We start from the raw sequence: 14,707 nt of genomic DNA on the forward strand, positions 1-14,707 counted from the left end.
TAGATGTGAGGAGTGGTTGGTCACCCTCCTTTCTCTGCTGAGGTGAGGAGAGGTGCAAAGGGCTTCTCTCTGTGAGCGATTGTGAGCAACTGATGGAGGGGTGGTGGGGTGTGGGAAAGCAGTGGCATCACCACAACATGTACAGAAAAGTTGGCATATTGCCATTTGCATCTATGATTGGCCATCGATAGGATGGGAAGGTGAGCCTATAAACTGCAGGGGCTGCAAGGTGTCTCTAAGAACAGAAGTCTCAGATTGACTGATTTATTGTACTCCTCCTATGGGATCTCTTTTGGGGGGGGGCATCAGTTAGGCTGAATAGTTGTTTTCAAGTGGTGCACTTCCCTCACTCCACTACCATTCACTTCTGTGGGAGAAAAATAAAGGGGTGGACTTGGGGACGCTGTTGAGGAGGGAGCAAAGTCCCCTGTCCTTGCTGACCCTGCTGTCTGGAACTGGGGCAGGTTCCCTCCTCCCCTGCTGTGGCCCCTATGACAACTTGGTCTATAAAATTCAGTGGGGAAACATTCACCAGCCACCCCTGCCATTCAGCCTAGATGCTAAGGTCCAGCTCTGAGAGCCTTCTGGTGGTTCCTTCACTGTGAGAAGTGAGGTTGCAGGGAATCAGGCAGAGGGCCTTCTCACTAGTGGCACCTGCCCTGTGAATGCCCTCTCATCAGATGTCAAGGAGATAAGTAAATATACAACCTTTAAAAGACATCTGAAGGCAGCCCTGTATAGGGACATTTTTAATGTTTAATGTTCTGTTATGTTTTTGTATATGCTGGAAGCAGCCCAGAGTGGCTAGAGCAATCCAGCCAGATAATAGGGATACAATTATTATTATTATTATTATTATTATTATTATTATTATTATTATGCAGCTCCCTTTGCATAGCTCAGCACAGGCTTCCATGTCCTCCTGCACTGATATCGGAGAACCTGGGGGGACCTGCTTCCTGCACCTTCTCGGACGGTGTGTCACAGATGTCCTGGTAGAATCTGGTGACATCACAAACCATGCCAAGAGCAATCTAGTATTTCCATTGGAGGGCCAGCTTGAGGTCAGCGCCCAGGGCTCTATCTACATCCCTGGGAGTTCGAGGAAAGGAGATGAAGTATTTTGAGCTGGTGACAACAAAAAACGTGGTATCTGCGGCAACAGGAGCTGGAGCTATCTTCCTAATGGCCAAGACCATCATGGCAGGGATCAAGAGCCCTCCCTACAACCCAGAGCCACTTACCTTAGCCAGTGAGTTATGTAATGCTACCAGCATGGCAGTTTTCACAAGCCTTGGTTTAACTCTCAACAACCATTTGCCTATCTATCGATCACATTTATATCCCTGCTCTTCTTGGAGTTCCAAGTAGCGTACATGATTCTCTCCCCCACCCCCCGCCCGCCCCATTTTTAATCCCTACAACAACCCTATGAGGTAGGTTAGGATGAGAGGCAGTGACTGGCCCAAATTCACCCAGTGAGCTTCATGGCTGAGTAGGGATTCAAACTCTGGTTTCCTGGGTCCTAGTCCAATGCTCTAACCACTACACCACACTGGCTCTCCAAGCAAACAGTATGGAGGGAATTGGTCTTTTGGATAGGCTCCCGCTGAATATGTGAGAATGGTATAGACATTTGCTGAAACAAATGCCATATGCACTATTGCATGGTGCCACGTTCTGCTAATCAGCCATAAAACAGGCTCTCAGATATCTACCAATGGCCAATAGAGTTCAGGCAGAAAGGCCACACCCAAGGCCTTTCTCCCAGCCAGATTGGGCACAGTTTTTAAAATTTAAATCTCATACATGATCTCTGAAAGCGTGCAGCAAAGGAATATATTTGCTCTTAAATTTGCATCTCTGATTTAGAAATACTTGTAGAGTTGCTTCTTTTGGGTCTGTGTTGTCTTCTAATACCCACCTTGCAAGTGCCGGTTGTAGACATCTTAGCTTTGTGCATCTCTCTGGGCTGAAGCAATCTGCTTAATGAAATGTGAACTGCCATGAATTAAATATCAGGTCCCTCTGACTGGCTGCGCTCCTTGCAATGGCAACGTCCTCCTCCTGAGAAGGACAGCTCTGAGAGAGGACTTTGCTGAAATAGGAGATAGCATAAACATATGACCTGTGAAGAAGACAACACACTGTCAGAAGCTGCCATATACTGAGAGTATTTGGTCTATTTAGCTCAGTGTTGTCCATAATGTTGGGCAGCGGCCATCCAGCATTTCAAACATGGGTTTTCCCCACCCCTACCTGGACATATCAAGGGTTGAACCTGGAACCTGCCCACCAGAAAAGCAGATGCTCTCCCACTGAGCTCTGATGCTTCCCATGTCGAAACACGTTATTCCATTTAGTACGACATGCTCCATTCAGCTCACCTATCGCTGCTTTTTTGCCTCCTTGCCCCCTTTCCTGTGTTTAGAACTCGCTATAGAGCACCAGAGTCAAACTGTGCTGGACTCTGGAGAACTCAGGGGACTCCTGAACACCCTCAATCCAAAGCTAGATGACTACTCCAAGAATATGCTACTCCATGGCATCACCCGGTGTGTTTATCTACTGGACAATGAGGTGAGACTCCAGAACTGCATGATGTAAAGTACAGTGGTGGAAGAGCAAGTCCAAGGAAATCAAGTGAGGGTTGGCCAGCCAGGTTTCACCCATGTAACCAAGTTCAGGACAGAGGCAGTTTTGAGGTAGCACAACCGGTTGGGGTGCACTGGGCGCCAGGGGGCACCACAGCAATGCTGTAGAACGGAGTGGAGAGGTGAGGGGGCACCGAACTTTAGCATCACACATGGTGCTGTTGAAATTTGAGAGCCCAAAGTCCGTCACTGTTCATGACTAAAGCTACACCTGATGATGGCAGCCTGTGCATCTAAAAACGGGTCTTTGATTTAAACTCTCCTCCTATCCTCCACTGCCCCCTCCACTGGCAATCCCTCCCACCAGCCACTTCTCTCCCAGCAGGACTCTCATTACTGGAGTCTGCTTTAAGGCAAAAAGAGCTGTGTGTGAGAGAGAGGATAGTGGATTACAAGGGGAGAAATGGTGATGGGGGGGTTTTACACCCACCCACGCATTTTTCGACTGATTGGGGCAAAGCCATATTCAAAGGTGGCATATTTTGGCCAACAGTCTTGCCTTCTGGCTAGTTGCTGCAAAGTGAGAGGCAAATCCTTCAGAAGAATGCACATTTTGGGGGGACTTAGAATGTAAAAGGGATGTCTCAGTTGTTTCACCAACCCTATGAAACTCCCTGCCTCATGAAATCCACCCGGCTCCTTTGGCCGCTACCTGGAATTTTGGTGGGCCTTTGGTGTGAATGTGGGTTAATTTTGCTGGCTTGCTTCTTTTTTGTTTTGGTTCTTTTCCTTTCCTCCCCCCATATTTTTCTTTTCTTTTGTTAATTTTATCTGCCACTTGTTTGCTTGCATTTTGCTGTTTCTTGCAATGGTCTTTTCAATTATCTCCCATTAGCTGCCTTGAGTGGTTTTGGCCTGGAGCTACAAAGGTGGAGTATAAGTGCTATGAATGAAAGAATGAATGAATGAATGAATGGTTTTGTCCAAGCGAGATGAGCACCGCAACCCCAGAGTCGGTCACGACTGGACCTAATGGTCGGGGTCCCTTTACCTTTATGAACCTGTCTGGATCCTGAGACCATCACGAGGCCCTTCTCTGTGTGCCCCTCTGAGGACAGTTAAGAGGGTGGCAATGAGAGATGGGCCTTCTCCATAGTAGCCCCCCACCCCACCCCACAGAGCCTCTCCAAGAAGGCCTGCCTGGAACTAACCTTCTCATTTTTCAGTAGCAAATGTGCTTTTGTTTTCCTGAGTGTTATTGTATTGTTAAATATGTTTTCAATTCATATGTGATTTTATTAGGGCATTTTTTTTACCTGGGATGTAAATTGCGTAGAACAGGCTTCCTCAGCCTCGGCCCTCTACATGTTTTGGCCTACAACTCCCATGATCCCTAGTTAGCAGGACCAGTGGTCAGGGGTGATGGGAATTGTAGTCTCAAAACACCTGGAAGGCCGAGGTTGAGGAAGCCTGGCTTAGAACTTTATTTACTGGGAAGCAACAGATAAATGTAATAAACCTAACCTAACATCCCTCTGACTTTGCGTGCTCTATTTTTCCAGGCTTCTGCTTGTACGTATGAGGATATCAAACTGGTGGCCTCCTTCCTAGATGATCCAGACATTGGCATCAAGATTCAGACTCTGCATGCCCTCAAGGCATTCACTGGCATTTGGAAGTTTAGAATTAGGATTCAGGTGATTGCTTGTACCCCACAGTGCTTTTCTGTATCAGGCTACATGCAGTTGATCTCGACTGATTCCCACAAGAATGCTTGCCATTTGACATCATTCGGTGTCTCATCATTCTATGGTGGTTTGAACAAGTGAACGGACTTCTTTGAGAAGCTATGAAAGGATCTAAAGTAATGGAAAGTCCTATGAAAACTCTGCTCATGGGGTTAGATCCATGACAGTACTTGAGCTATGAACAGCACATTTGAATGTTGTTAGCTGTGGCCATCTGATCTGTTAAGTATGTTTCCTACCACATTATTCCATAAGAAGAAGAAAATGGGTGGTCTTCTTGCTTCAGCGTACAACTGCAAGGAAGAGGCATTTATGCATCACTAGAGGGGACAATTCAGTCACAGAAAGTAACCCACAGTAACCATAAATCACTATGTTTTCTGCAGGAGTTTTTCCCCAAGGTTCTCGAAATGGTCGCCAGCATCTGGGACCACGACTTACATGCTGCTGGACTGAGGCTGCTGAATGGGCTGCCGTTGTCAGATCACACATTTCCACTGGTGAAGAAGCTTATGCCGGCCTTCATGGAAATTCTGCAGATGGGAAACACTATGTGTCAGGTACCAAGTCTTATCCCTTGTACCCAACTCCTAAATCAGGGATGGAGAACTCCTGATGTTGTGGGACTCCAAACAGCCCCAGCCAACATGGCCAATCATCAAGGGATGATGGAAGTTGTAGCTCAAAAAACATCTGGACGACCACAGGTCCCTCATCCCTGTCCTAAATCCTGTGAGGGCATTAAGTGGAAGCCATAAAACAAGAGTGAGACACTTCACCTGTAATGCTGATATACTTGCAACTGTCTTTTTCAGGTGCAGGTTCTAAAATTCCTTGGCACGCTAGCCCAAAAGGAAGCTCTGTTATTTGACATCATGAACTGCCAGGTAAGGATTTCAGTCCTGTCTTTGTTGGGAAACCTGGGAGAGGAAGGAAGCAAAAGGTGCCAGAAGGCGGCAATCCTAGACTTCCATGTCTGCTGCAGCTTAAAGCAGCGGCATTAACGGAGCAGAGAAAAGTGCATTGCCTTCCTGTTGCCTGGGATGTTTTCCTAGTAGAACAGGGATACAGTCATTTTTAGCCTGAGGGCTGCCTTCCTTTCTGGGCAACCTTCTGAGAACCACATACCAGCAGTGAGTGGGGTCGGAGGCAAAAATGGGCAGAATGTGGCTGGGGAGGGTGTGGCCCAGGGGGAGTTCAAAGGGCCAGATAGAAAGATCTGGAGGGTGGCATCTAGTTTCTGCCTAAAGAATCTGGAGTTAGTCATCCAGATGGGTAGGACCTGCAGGCCCAAGCCTTGTCCTTTAAGACAAAATCAACCTGGTCTGAATCATAGAATCATAGAGTTGGAAGAGACCACAAGGGCCATCAAGTCCAACCCCCTGCCAAGCAGGAAACACCATCAGAGCACTCCTGTCATATGGTTGTCAAGCCTCTGCTTAAAGACCTCCAAAGTAGGAGACTCCACCACACTCCTTGGCAGCAAATTCGACTGTCGAACAGCTCTTACTGTCAGGAAGTTCTTCCTAATGTTTAGGTGGAATCTTCTTTCTTGTAGTTTGGATCCATTGCTCCGTGTCCGCTTCTCTGGAGCAGCAGAAAACAACCTTTCTCCCTCCTCTATATGACATCCTTTTATATATTTGAACATGGCTATCATATCACCCCTTAACCTCCTCTTCTCCAGGCTAAACATGCCCAGCTCCCTTAGCCGTTCCTCATAAGGCATCGTTTCCAGGCCTTTTACCATTTTGGTTGCCCTCCTCTGGACACGTTCCAGTTTGTCAGTGTCCTTCTTGAACTGTGGTGCCCACTGTGGTGGACACAGTACTCCAGGTGAGGGCTGACCAGTGGCACTATTACTTCCCTTGATCTAGATGCTATACTCCTATTGATGCAGCCCAGAATTGCGTTGGCTTTTTTAGCTGCCGCATCACACTGTTGGCTCATGTCAAGTTTGTGGTCAACCAAGACTCCTAGATCCTTTTCACATGTACTGCTCTCAAGCCAGGTGTCACCCATCTTGTATTTGTGCCTCTTTTTTTGCCCAAGGGCAATACTTTACATTTCTCCCAGTTAAAGTTCATCTTGTTTGTTTTGGCCCAGTTCTCTAATCTGTCAAGGTCGTTTTGAAGTGTGATCCTGTCCTCTGGGGTGTTAGCCACCCCTCCCAGTTTGGTGTCATCTGCAAATTTGATCAGGATGCCCTTGAGTCCATCATCCAAGTCGTTGATAAAGATGTTGAATAAGACCGGGCCCAAGAAAGATCCCTGTGGCACCCCACTAGTCACTCTTCTCCAGGAAGAAGAGGAACCATTGATGAGAACCCTTTGGGTTCGGTCAGTCAGCCAGTTACAAATCCACTGAGTGGTAGCATAGTCAAGACCACATTTTACCAGCTTCTTTACAAGAATATCATGGGGCACCTTGTCGAATGCCTTGCTGAAATCAAGGTAGGCTACATCCACTGCGTTCCCTTCATCTACCAGGCTTGTAATTCTGTCAAAAAACGAGATCAGGTTAGTCTGACATGACTTATTTTTCAGAAATCCATGCTGACTATTGGTGATCACAGCATTCCTTTCTAGGTGCTCACAGACTGTTTGCTTAATGATCTGCTCCAGAATCTTCCCTGGTATTGATGTCAGACTGACTGGGCGACAATTATTTGGGTTCTCTCTTTTCCCCTTTTTGAAAATAGGGACAACATTTGCCCTCCTCCAGTCTGCCGGGACTTCGCCTGTTCTCCAGGAATTCTCAAAGATGACTGCCAGTGGTTCTGAGATCACATCTGCCAGTTCTTTTAATAATCTTGGATGCAGTTCATCTGGCCCTGGAGACTTGAATACATCTAAACTAGCCAAGTATTCTTGTACTATCTCCTTGGTTATTCTGGGCTGTGTTTCCTCTGCTGAATCATTTGCTCCAAATTCTTCAGGTCGGGCATTGTTTTCTTTATTGGAGAAGACTGAGGCAAAGAAGGCATTGAGGAGTTCAGCCCTTTCTGTGTCCCCTGTTTGCATTTCACCATCTTCTCCTCTGAGTGACCCCACTGTTTCTTTGTTCTTCCTTTTGCTACAGACATACCCATAAAAGCCTTTTTTGCTGCTTTTAACCTCTCTAGCAAGCCTGAGTTCATTCTGTGCTTTAGCTTTTCTGACTTTGTGTCTACATGTGCTGGCTATTTGTTTGAATTCCTCTTTGGTGGTTTCCCCCCTTTTCCATTTTTTGTACACATCCTTTTTTAATCTTAACTCAATTAAAAGTTCTTTAGATAGCCACCCTGGCTTCTTTAGGCACCTTCCATGTTTCCGTCTCATTGGTATTGCCTGAAGTTGTGCTTTTACTATCTCCCTCTTAACAAACTCCCAGCCATCATGAACTCCCTTTCCTTTTAGTATTACTGTCCATGGGATCTCACCCAGCACTTCCCTAAGTTTTATGAAGTCGGCTTTCTTAAAGTCAAGAAATTGAGTCCTGGTATGCTTGGCTGCTCCTTTCCGCTGTATAGTAAACTTCAGAAGAGCATGATCACTCGCGCCTAATGATCCTTCCACTTCTACCCCACTAACCAGGTCATCAACATTGGTTAGGACCAGATCTAAAATGGCTGTTCCTCTTGTTGCTTCTCCCACTTTCTGGACAATGAAGTTGTCTGCAAGGCCAGTGAGGAATCTGTTTGACCTTATGCTCTTGGCTGACCTTATGCTCTTCTTTTTAAAGGTCCATCCAGATTTCCTCCACCTCTTCCAACCTTCACGACCTGGAAACCTTCTCTTTGAGCTGCTGGTATTTGTGGAACGGCTTTGTGAGGGTCGCCTGACTCCCCAGTACCAGTCAGTGAGCTGGCAGTACAATGAGTCGTCCCTTCATGAGGTCCTTTTTGGGGACGATTCCCGCCTAGCTGACCGCCTCCTCTCGCTCATCATTCACCCCGAGGAAGAGGTGCAGATCCAGGCCTGCAGGGTCATCCTGAAGCTCCAGCTCAACGAGGAAGGGGAGATGGCTTTCCTCCACAACTATGATTCTACCTTTTTTTCTGACTCCAAAATTGGCAGCTCACTCATTAAATCGGGCTGTTAATTCCTTGTAGGATTTAAGAGATAATTAAATTATTTTAAACAGAAACCACGGAGCGAAGTAATGGTTTGGGGGAGAAGTGATGTGGTGAGGTGTGACCTGCCTAAGCTGTTCTCAGAGAAGCAGCTGGGAGGTGAAGTCTGCGGCAGACTACTGTTGTGCTCCTAAGAAACAAGCAGAGTGCAATCTTAGTCTTGTTGCACCACCGCAAGCTTGGGGTAACTTATCGACAGTATCTAGCAAAGCCCAGCACAAATTTGAGGAGCAAGTAACATGGAATGGAGCAACAGCCACACACCCAGTGCCCATGGCAACACTACTGGTGCCGACCAATCATGGGCTGACATCATCTCAGCCAGCCATACAAGGAGCCAGTCCTTATTGAGTTCTGGAAATGGTATTGTGCTGATGTTAGTAGGGTTGATAGTACAGGAGCTGTCATCTGTCTACTCATTCATCACTCCCACGTCTTTACTCCTTTTTGGTCATTCCACCAGCAGTGTTGTCCTGGCAGTGCAGTGTTGCATGGAGTTCCACTGGCATATCCACAAAGTTGTGCTGGCGTATGTTCACTGGTTGAGTTGTATCCAGCATTTTTCCACTCCCACCTTATACCTTTTGGCTTCCCAGCCTGTATAGGCCTAAATACAGGCTTGTACCCTTAAATGGCTTATTATAGTCTGATTTTTCATAGGCAACAGATGCACCAAGTGGACTGAGAAGGTGGTAAGTGGGGGAAGGGACAATGGATAAATCAAATTAACAAGGTGCAAACTTGTTGACTTTCTCTCTTGCTTCCTGCATGACTTCAAGACATCAAATCACAAATAAAATACTTAACACCCAATTACCAAATGTGCCCTATGAAGCAATCAGGCTCCTTTCTTCACTTCTGTCACAATATTTTGGATGTTCGTGAAACTTGATTATTACCCACTGCTCTACAAACACAGAATCAATCAATACAAACTTCAGATTCTTCCATCTAAACTCTTGTTTTGTACATGGATGGGTGGAATGGCACCCAGTCCTTACAGCAGACTATGGTCTGTGCCAGCCAAGTACTGAGCATGGAGTGAGGAAGATGCTCCTTCATGGGAGCTACCAGAATATGAGCTAGCTATGTGATCAAACTCTTCATTCTGTTGGGACCAAACCAAAGAGAAATATTGCTATTATCACTTGATCTCTCTGATTATGCATCCAGGATTCAATAAAGCCTTAATGAATGGCTTTCATTGGTCCACATGTTTCTTTGGGGTTGTGCTGCCTTGTTAAAACCAACTGGTCACAAAGGGATACAAGCCCCAATAATTAATCTGCCACTAGGTAGGGTAGCTGGGGAAAGGAGAGGTGTCCCTCCTTAAAGGAGCTACGTCAAGAAACATGAGTCACTTCCCTCTCGGCAAGAGGAATTTCTGCCATGGATAATCCAGAATGCCCTCCAAGAACCAGAGGAGAAACACATCTCTCCAAAGTCCTTCTCATATGAGCAGACCCAATGACAAAAGCCACTGCTGAACTAATTTAATTCTATGCCATAAAGTGGCCTGTTCCCAGTTCCGTAAACCAATTCATACAATCCAGTTTGACACACTGATTATGTGTTATGTGGATTCACACAGCATTTGCAACGGGCAGAAAATCACCATGAGATTGCTGCAGCATATACTCCACAAGCATTTGAAATATGCTTCCATGGCTGGAAAAAGATTTGTTGTGGATAACATTGCACAAGCTGCTTACCGATAAGTTCAATTTACCACAGTAGCCTGAGAGCTCTTCCTTGCAAGCCTAAAATCATGAAAGTTTGGGACTGGCAGGGCTGGAGTGGGGACAAACTACACATGTGACAGATAAAAACATCACCTTTTAGGTATTTTCCAGGTTTATGTGTTTAGTGTCCTCGCATTTTAAACCTTCCCATTTCCCGATACTACTACCAATTTTTTGCCCAGTTTTGATATTTATGCTGGATTAGTGCTGGTCCTCGTGGCTTTTGGTAAAGATTTCAAATCCTGTTTTGAGATTTTTGTGCTGTTTTACAGATGTGTTTTTGACACGTCATTTTGGGAAGTTTTTTCTTGAAAATGGTCCACATTTTCCTTAAAGAAATGAATACCTGTCAACTTTTCAACATTCTACGAAATCTGACACTTAAATATAATTGAGGAAAAGCTTTGGGAGCACACAGGTTTCCAGGAAAGGAGGTACTGTATATGAAAACTGCTGAATGCTTGGGACTTAGGAAAATTCACATTACATTTCGAAGTCCAGATGTCAGGTCAAGGATTTCCCAAGAGAATTCAATTAGTTATTTTACATTAGAACATTTATTTCTCAGAGAGAAAATATAGCTTCAGACAGTCAGATTATAGTAGGTAAAATTAGCATATTTTTTTTCTTTACAAGCATAGAATTTTATTACCTCTTTTATACCATCTGATATAAACAGTTCTAGAAAGCAAATAAACTCACTTTCTATAATAAATAGAGCCATCTGTGCTTTACAGCAGACTGACAAGTCACGTTTAGGTCCCATAGCAACAGCAGGATATTAGCCAATTCAAATCCTTAAAATGTAATTTTTAAAAAATGAAAAAAGTAAAATGCAAGATCTTAAAACAGTTATACATAAGTCACAAGTCCACAGCTGAGCTACAACCTGGGAAAAGTGTATGTTGCTTTAAATTAATTACACTGTGTGCATACAAAAGACCCAGCAACACAACCGAGGACTTCAAGAATGGTAACAATCGGCCTGAATAATTTAGAATGGTATTTTACAACTATGTACAGAAGTTCCTTCCACAGCCACACTCTTTAGGCATTATCAACTTATTTTTAAAAAATCCTATTCTTATTCTTTATATGTTACAGATATTTTCCATAAAGTGTGGTTTTATGTCCCCAATATATAAGATGTGGTACTTCATAAAAAAGTAGACCACATAGAAATGGCAGTGATTTCCCCCTTATTATTAACATTTTGTTCCACAATCTCTTTAGTATGAAGAAAAATTAAAATAATAAAAAATACTGAGTTAAAAAGAAAAGAAACAATTATATTTTAAAATTACAATCTTGCTTTGCACCTTTGGTTTGTAATGCTTAAAAAGACATAGAGAAATCTAGACAAATCAGAATTCAAATGTGAAATGCTTTGTCAACTTGCAAACTTCAGCTTTCCCTGTTTTTCCAGCGCATGCAAGTTAAAAGCTAGGATTCTCGGAGGAGTTGCACACTTGACTTTAACGGATTCCAGTAATGAAGGTTCATAGCGAAAGAAATATTTATGGGGGAAGCTAAGGGTGAAACTGCAAGGTGTTCTGGTGAGCAAGAAAACAGACACCATTCCAAATTCAACCCAAAATAAGATGGGGGGAATTTTGAGGGCAAAGGGGAACTGCAGTTTGACACTAATGCCCTGACCCAAAGCTCCACACGGCAATACACACATGGCACTCTATGCAAGCAGGTACTGCACCATTTAAAGGGGGAGAAATCTCTGCATCTACAAGGTGCACAATGGCCACATGGAAACCTGTTTTTGCATACAGCCAACCTCCTCTATAGACATCCAGCAATCATGCGGCTTTATGGGTCAGGGTGATGATGTACAGAAGTGAATGAGGCAGCTCTTACTCGGACAGAACTTCTGTACGCGGCGCCCCTAAAATGAAGCTATGTGCTAGAAGTTTTTAAAACCAACAAGGTTTTTTGTCGTGTCCTAGTAAATCTTAGTACTGAACAGCATTGCTCCAGCGGACTAGGTGCTTCCCAAAAGAAGATTTAAAACACTGTTTTGCCCCGTTTCAAACATGTTATTAACCTGAAGTTGAAATGTAAGAACTACTTCATAAACGTAATCACAAAAAAATATTTCACAAGTGATTTCATCTTCATATTTAAAGCTCTGTGCATTTAAATGTGCATGAGGGAGGAGAGAAAACCCACCAAAATATTATCTCTATCCTTCCTGTCAGTAAGATCTAACATAAAAACCTATATAAACCTAGGCATGAGGCTTCTAGACTAGCCTTTAAATGTATAAATGCAGTGGGGCAAACCAGTGCTTTTTAAAATAACATGAAAAAGTATGTTGAATATTAAATTTGGCACACAAGAGTCATCTAAAGGATAAAGGATTATTTATAGCAGTGGCAGGCTCCAGATAATTCTTCGTTAGCTGAACTCGGGACTAGCTGAAGAATGAAACACAAGAGACTCGTGAGACTTGCAGTCCAACCGCCAAATGAGTTCAGCTTCTCCCTTGCCCTATAACCAAGGCCACGGCAGGACAGTGCAGCTGCTCCTGACATCCTCTTCCTAGTCAGACTATTACATCACTTCATTTCCTGCTGGCTCTTCATTGAGACAGATTCAGAAAGAATCCAGACAGGCTTTATGGCACATATCACATACTTTACAGCTGCTTTCCCTACTACTAGGAATAGTGCATCTCTGTTATGAACGCAAACAGACACAGCATTCACACCGTCCTCCAAGCAGGGGAGAATCCCCTACTGATAAGTGACCCGAGACCCACTGTGCCTATAGATGCAGGCATTATTTCCAGAAAGAGCAGGACGGGCAGAGCAGGCTCTTTCAGTCCCTACAGATAATTTGGTGTGACAAAAGGGTGGTCTCCCCGAACTCGACTCATATGGATCATGGCCCGGTCATATGCCACCTGGACAGACTTGCGGATGCTGGTTTTTCGTCCCTCCATCATTTTAAGTTTATCCACTGTGTCATCTACTCCAAGAGGAATAACTTTTTCCTGTGGAAGCCACTGCCTGCAGTTCAAGAGCACATAAAGAGGCAAAAATTATGGATGAGAATGCATAAGAAAACACAAGGAAATCTATTTCCAATGATCCTGAGCCTTAGTTTTCTCCCAGACTGCAAAGATTTATTTCCAAATTTACAGACATGTTTTTTTGCTATTCATTTTAACTGGAAACAAAACCCTCAAGGAATGTCAACTAAGTCTGATGAATAACATTGTGACATGTACACCCTCCAAAAGAAGGAAGTTGTGTAACGACTCTGCTTGGTGCCAAAAGAGGAAGGAAGAAATGGCAGGTCTTCCCTTCTACCTTCTGGGTGCTTAAATTTTAAGCTGCAAATTCATCAGTATAACTTCTTGATACTCTGCAGTCAAAAAAATGTTCTTTTCTTAACCTGTTTACATTTACTCACCATGTCCTCTTGTTGTCAAAGAAAAGGACAAGGAAAAGCTTTTCTCCAACTTCTGCTTGCCTCTGCTCCCCTAACTTCAATACCTCCAGAGGAGGGACAGGAATTGGGACTCCATTGTGAAGGAGGCCCTCGCGAGGCATGTCAGGGTCAATTATCTAAAAACACAAAGCAAAATACACAGGTTATATTATGGAAACTCATCACCGATCTTAGAAATTCTGCCTGAAGATAAAAGCCCTGTTCTGTATCACCCAAGGAAACCAGGGAAAGGATGAGTGGGTAGTGAATAAAGCTCATCTATGGTAGTTGAACGTGAATTCTTGATTGCAATTAAAGGAACAAGCTTCACAACCATCTGAGCATTCAGGTGGAAGCAGCATGGATCCAAGAAAATTGTGAAGAAGAAGTTAGCAAGGGCAAAGAATTATGTGAAGCAGGGCAGAGCCTAGAGGTGATAAGGCTGGAAGCTGTTTTAGCTAAAAGGTTCAGAAAACACAGCTTATTTTCACTCTGTATTTCAATTGGTCAGAATTAAGTACTTTAATGCAAGATGAATAACAACCATTCATCTACGCTTTCCAGTCTAGAGAAAACTTAGTAAGCGTTTCTCTCTTATTCCGTACCGAAGAATTTGATAGGTGAACAAGTAAGCAGAAACTTGTGTAATTTTTGGCAAATTAGATTTCTAAATAACTTTATTCAAGAGACGGTACATCATCCCTGCTGACCCAATATCCAGCTGTCCCAGTTTACTCTCACTCACACCAGTTTCATTATGGTACAAGTCTATTGATTCAAGCTGGCTATCAGTTAATTTGCTTTTATTGGCTGATAATTAGACTCAGCATTGTTGACATTTGGGCATAGGTGGGGGATTCATTGTTGGAGTTTTCACTTGAGTTTTCTGTTGCATAAATGCATGTTTACAGAATGACTGTGCTGTATACTATATGTGCTCCTTAACTTTTTGTTTTGATATTTTAAATTATGACTATTGTAAAGCACAAGCAAGTTACTTGTTATATATTCATACACATGATGCCTATCGCACTTATGTGGGTTGTGTGCCTTACATCTCAT

General features: G+C 43.9%; 2 protein-coding genes across 11 annotated transcripts in view; one reads left to right on the forward strand and one right to left on the reverse strand.

Moving 5' to 3' along the window:
- The first annotated feature begins 1,041 nt into the window (after positions 1-1,041).
- On the forward strand, positions 1,042-8,470 carry LOC310709576 (armadillo repeat-containing protein 12-like). Of its 2 annotated transcripts, XM_083509421.1 has the most exons (6): positions 1,043-1,252; positions 2,432-2,580; positions 4,157-4,291; positions 4,729-4,902; positions 5,158-5,229; positions 8,066-8,470. In XM_083509421.1, the coding sequence occupies exons 1-6, from the start codon at positions 1,114-1,116 to the stop codon at positions 8,423-8,425; spliced, it is 1,029 nt and encodes a 342-aa protein (XP_083365547.1). In that variant the 5' UTR covers positions 1,043-1,113; the 3' UTR covers positions 8,426-8,470. The 2 variants fall into 2 exon arrangements, with proteins under 2 accessions (XP_083365548.1, XP_083365547.1); XM_083509422.1 differs by lacking the exon at positions 4,157-4,291 and having other exon boundaries at positions 1,042-1,252.
- Positions 8,471-10,739: 2,269 nt separating this feature from the next.
- Positions 10,740-14,707, reverse strand: part of BRPF3 (bromodomain and PHD finger containing 3) — a 35,355-nt gene continuing 31,387 nt past the window's right edge. For all 9 annotated transcript variants that reach the window (XM_083509378.1, XM_083509377.1, XM_083509373.1 and 6 more), the window contains 2 exons: positions 13,628-13,782; positions 10,740-13,221 (listed from right to left, as the gene is read on the reverse strand). In XM_083509378.1, coding sequence (XP_083365504.1) covers positions 13,038-13,221; positions 13,628-13,782 — 339 coding nt within the window. In that variant the 3' untranslated portion in view covers positions 10,740-13,037. The remainder of the gene's footprint in view (positions 13,222-13,627; positions 13,783-14,707) is intronic.

Source organism: Podarcis liolepis (assembly GCF_965112155.1).
Source record: "Podarcis liolepis genome assembly, chromosome: 6".
Lineage (NCBI taxonomy): Eukaryota > Metazoa > Chordata > Lepidosauria > Squamata > Lacertidae > Podarcis > Podarcis liolepis.

What these genes read in the sequence shown, in the direction of transcription:
- LOC310709576 (XM_083509421.1), top strand. Translation starts at nt 1,114, where the DNA reads ATGAAGTATTTTGAGCTGGTGACAACAAAAAACGTGGTATCTGCGGCA. An exon ending in TTTATCTACTGGACAATGAG is followed by an intron (nt 2,581 to 4,156) that starts GTGAGACTCCAG and finishes CTATTTTTCCAG; the next exon opens with GCTTCTGCTTGTACGTATGA. An exon ending in TTGACATCATGAACTGCCAG is followed by an intron (nt 5,230 to 8,065) that starts GTAAGGATTTCA and finishes TTCTTTTTAAAG; the next exon opens with GTCCATCCAGATTTCCTCCA.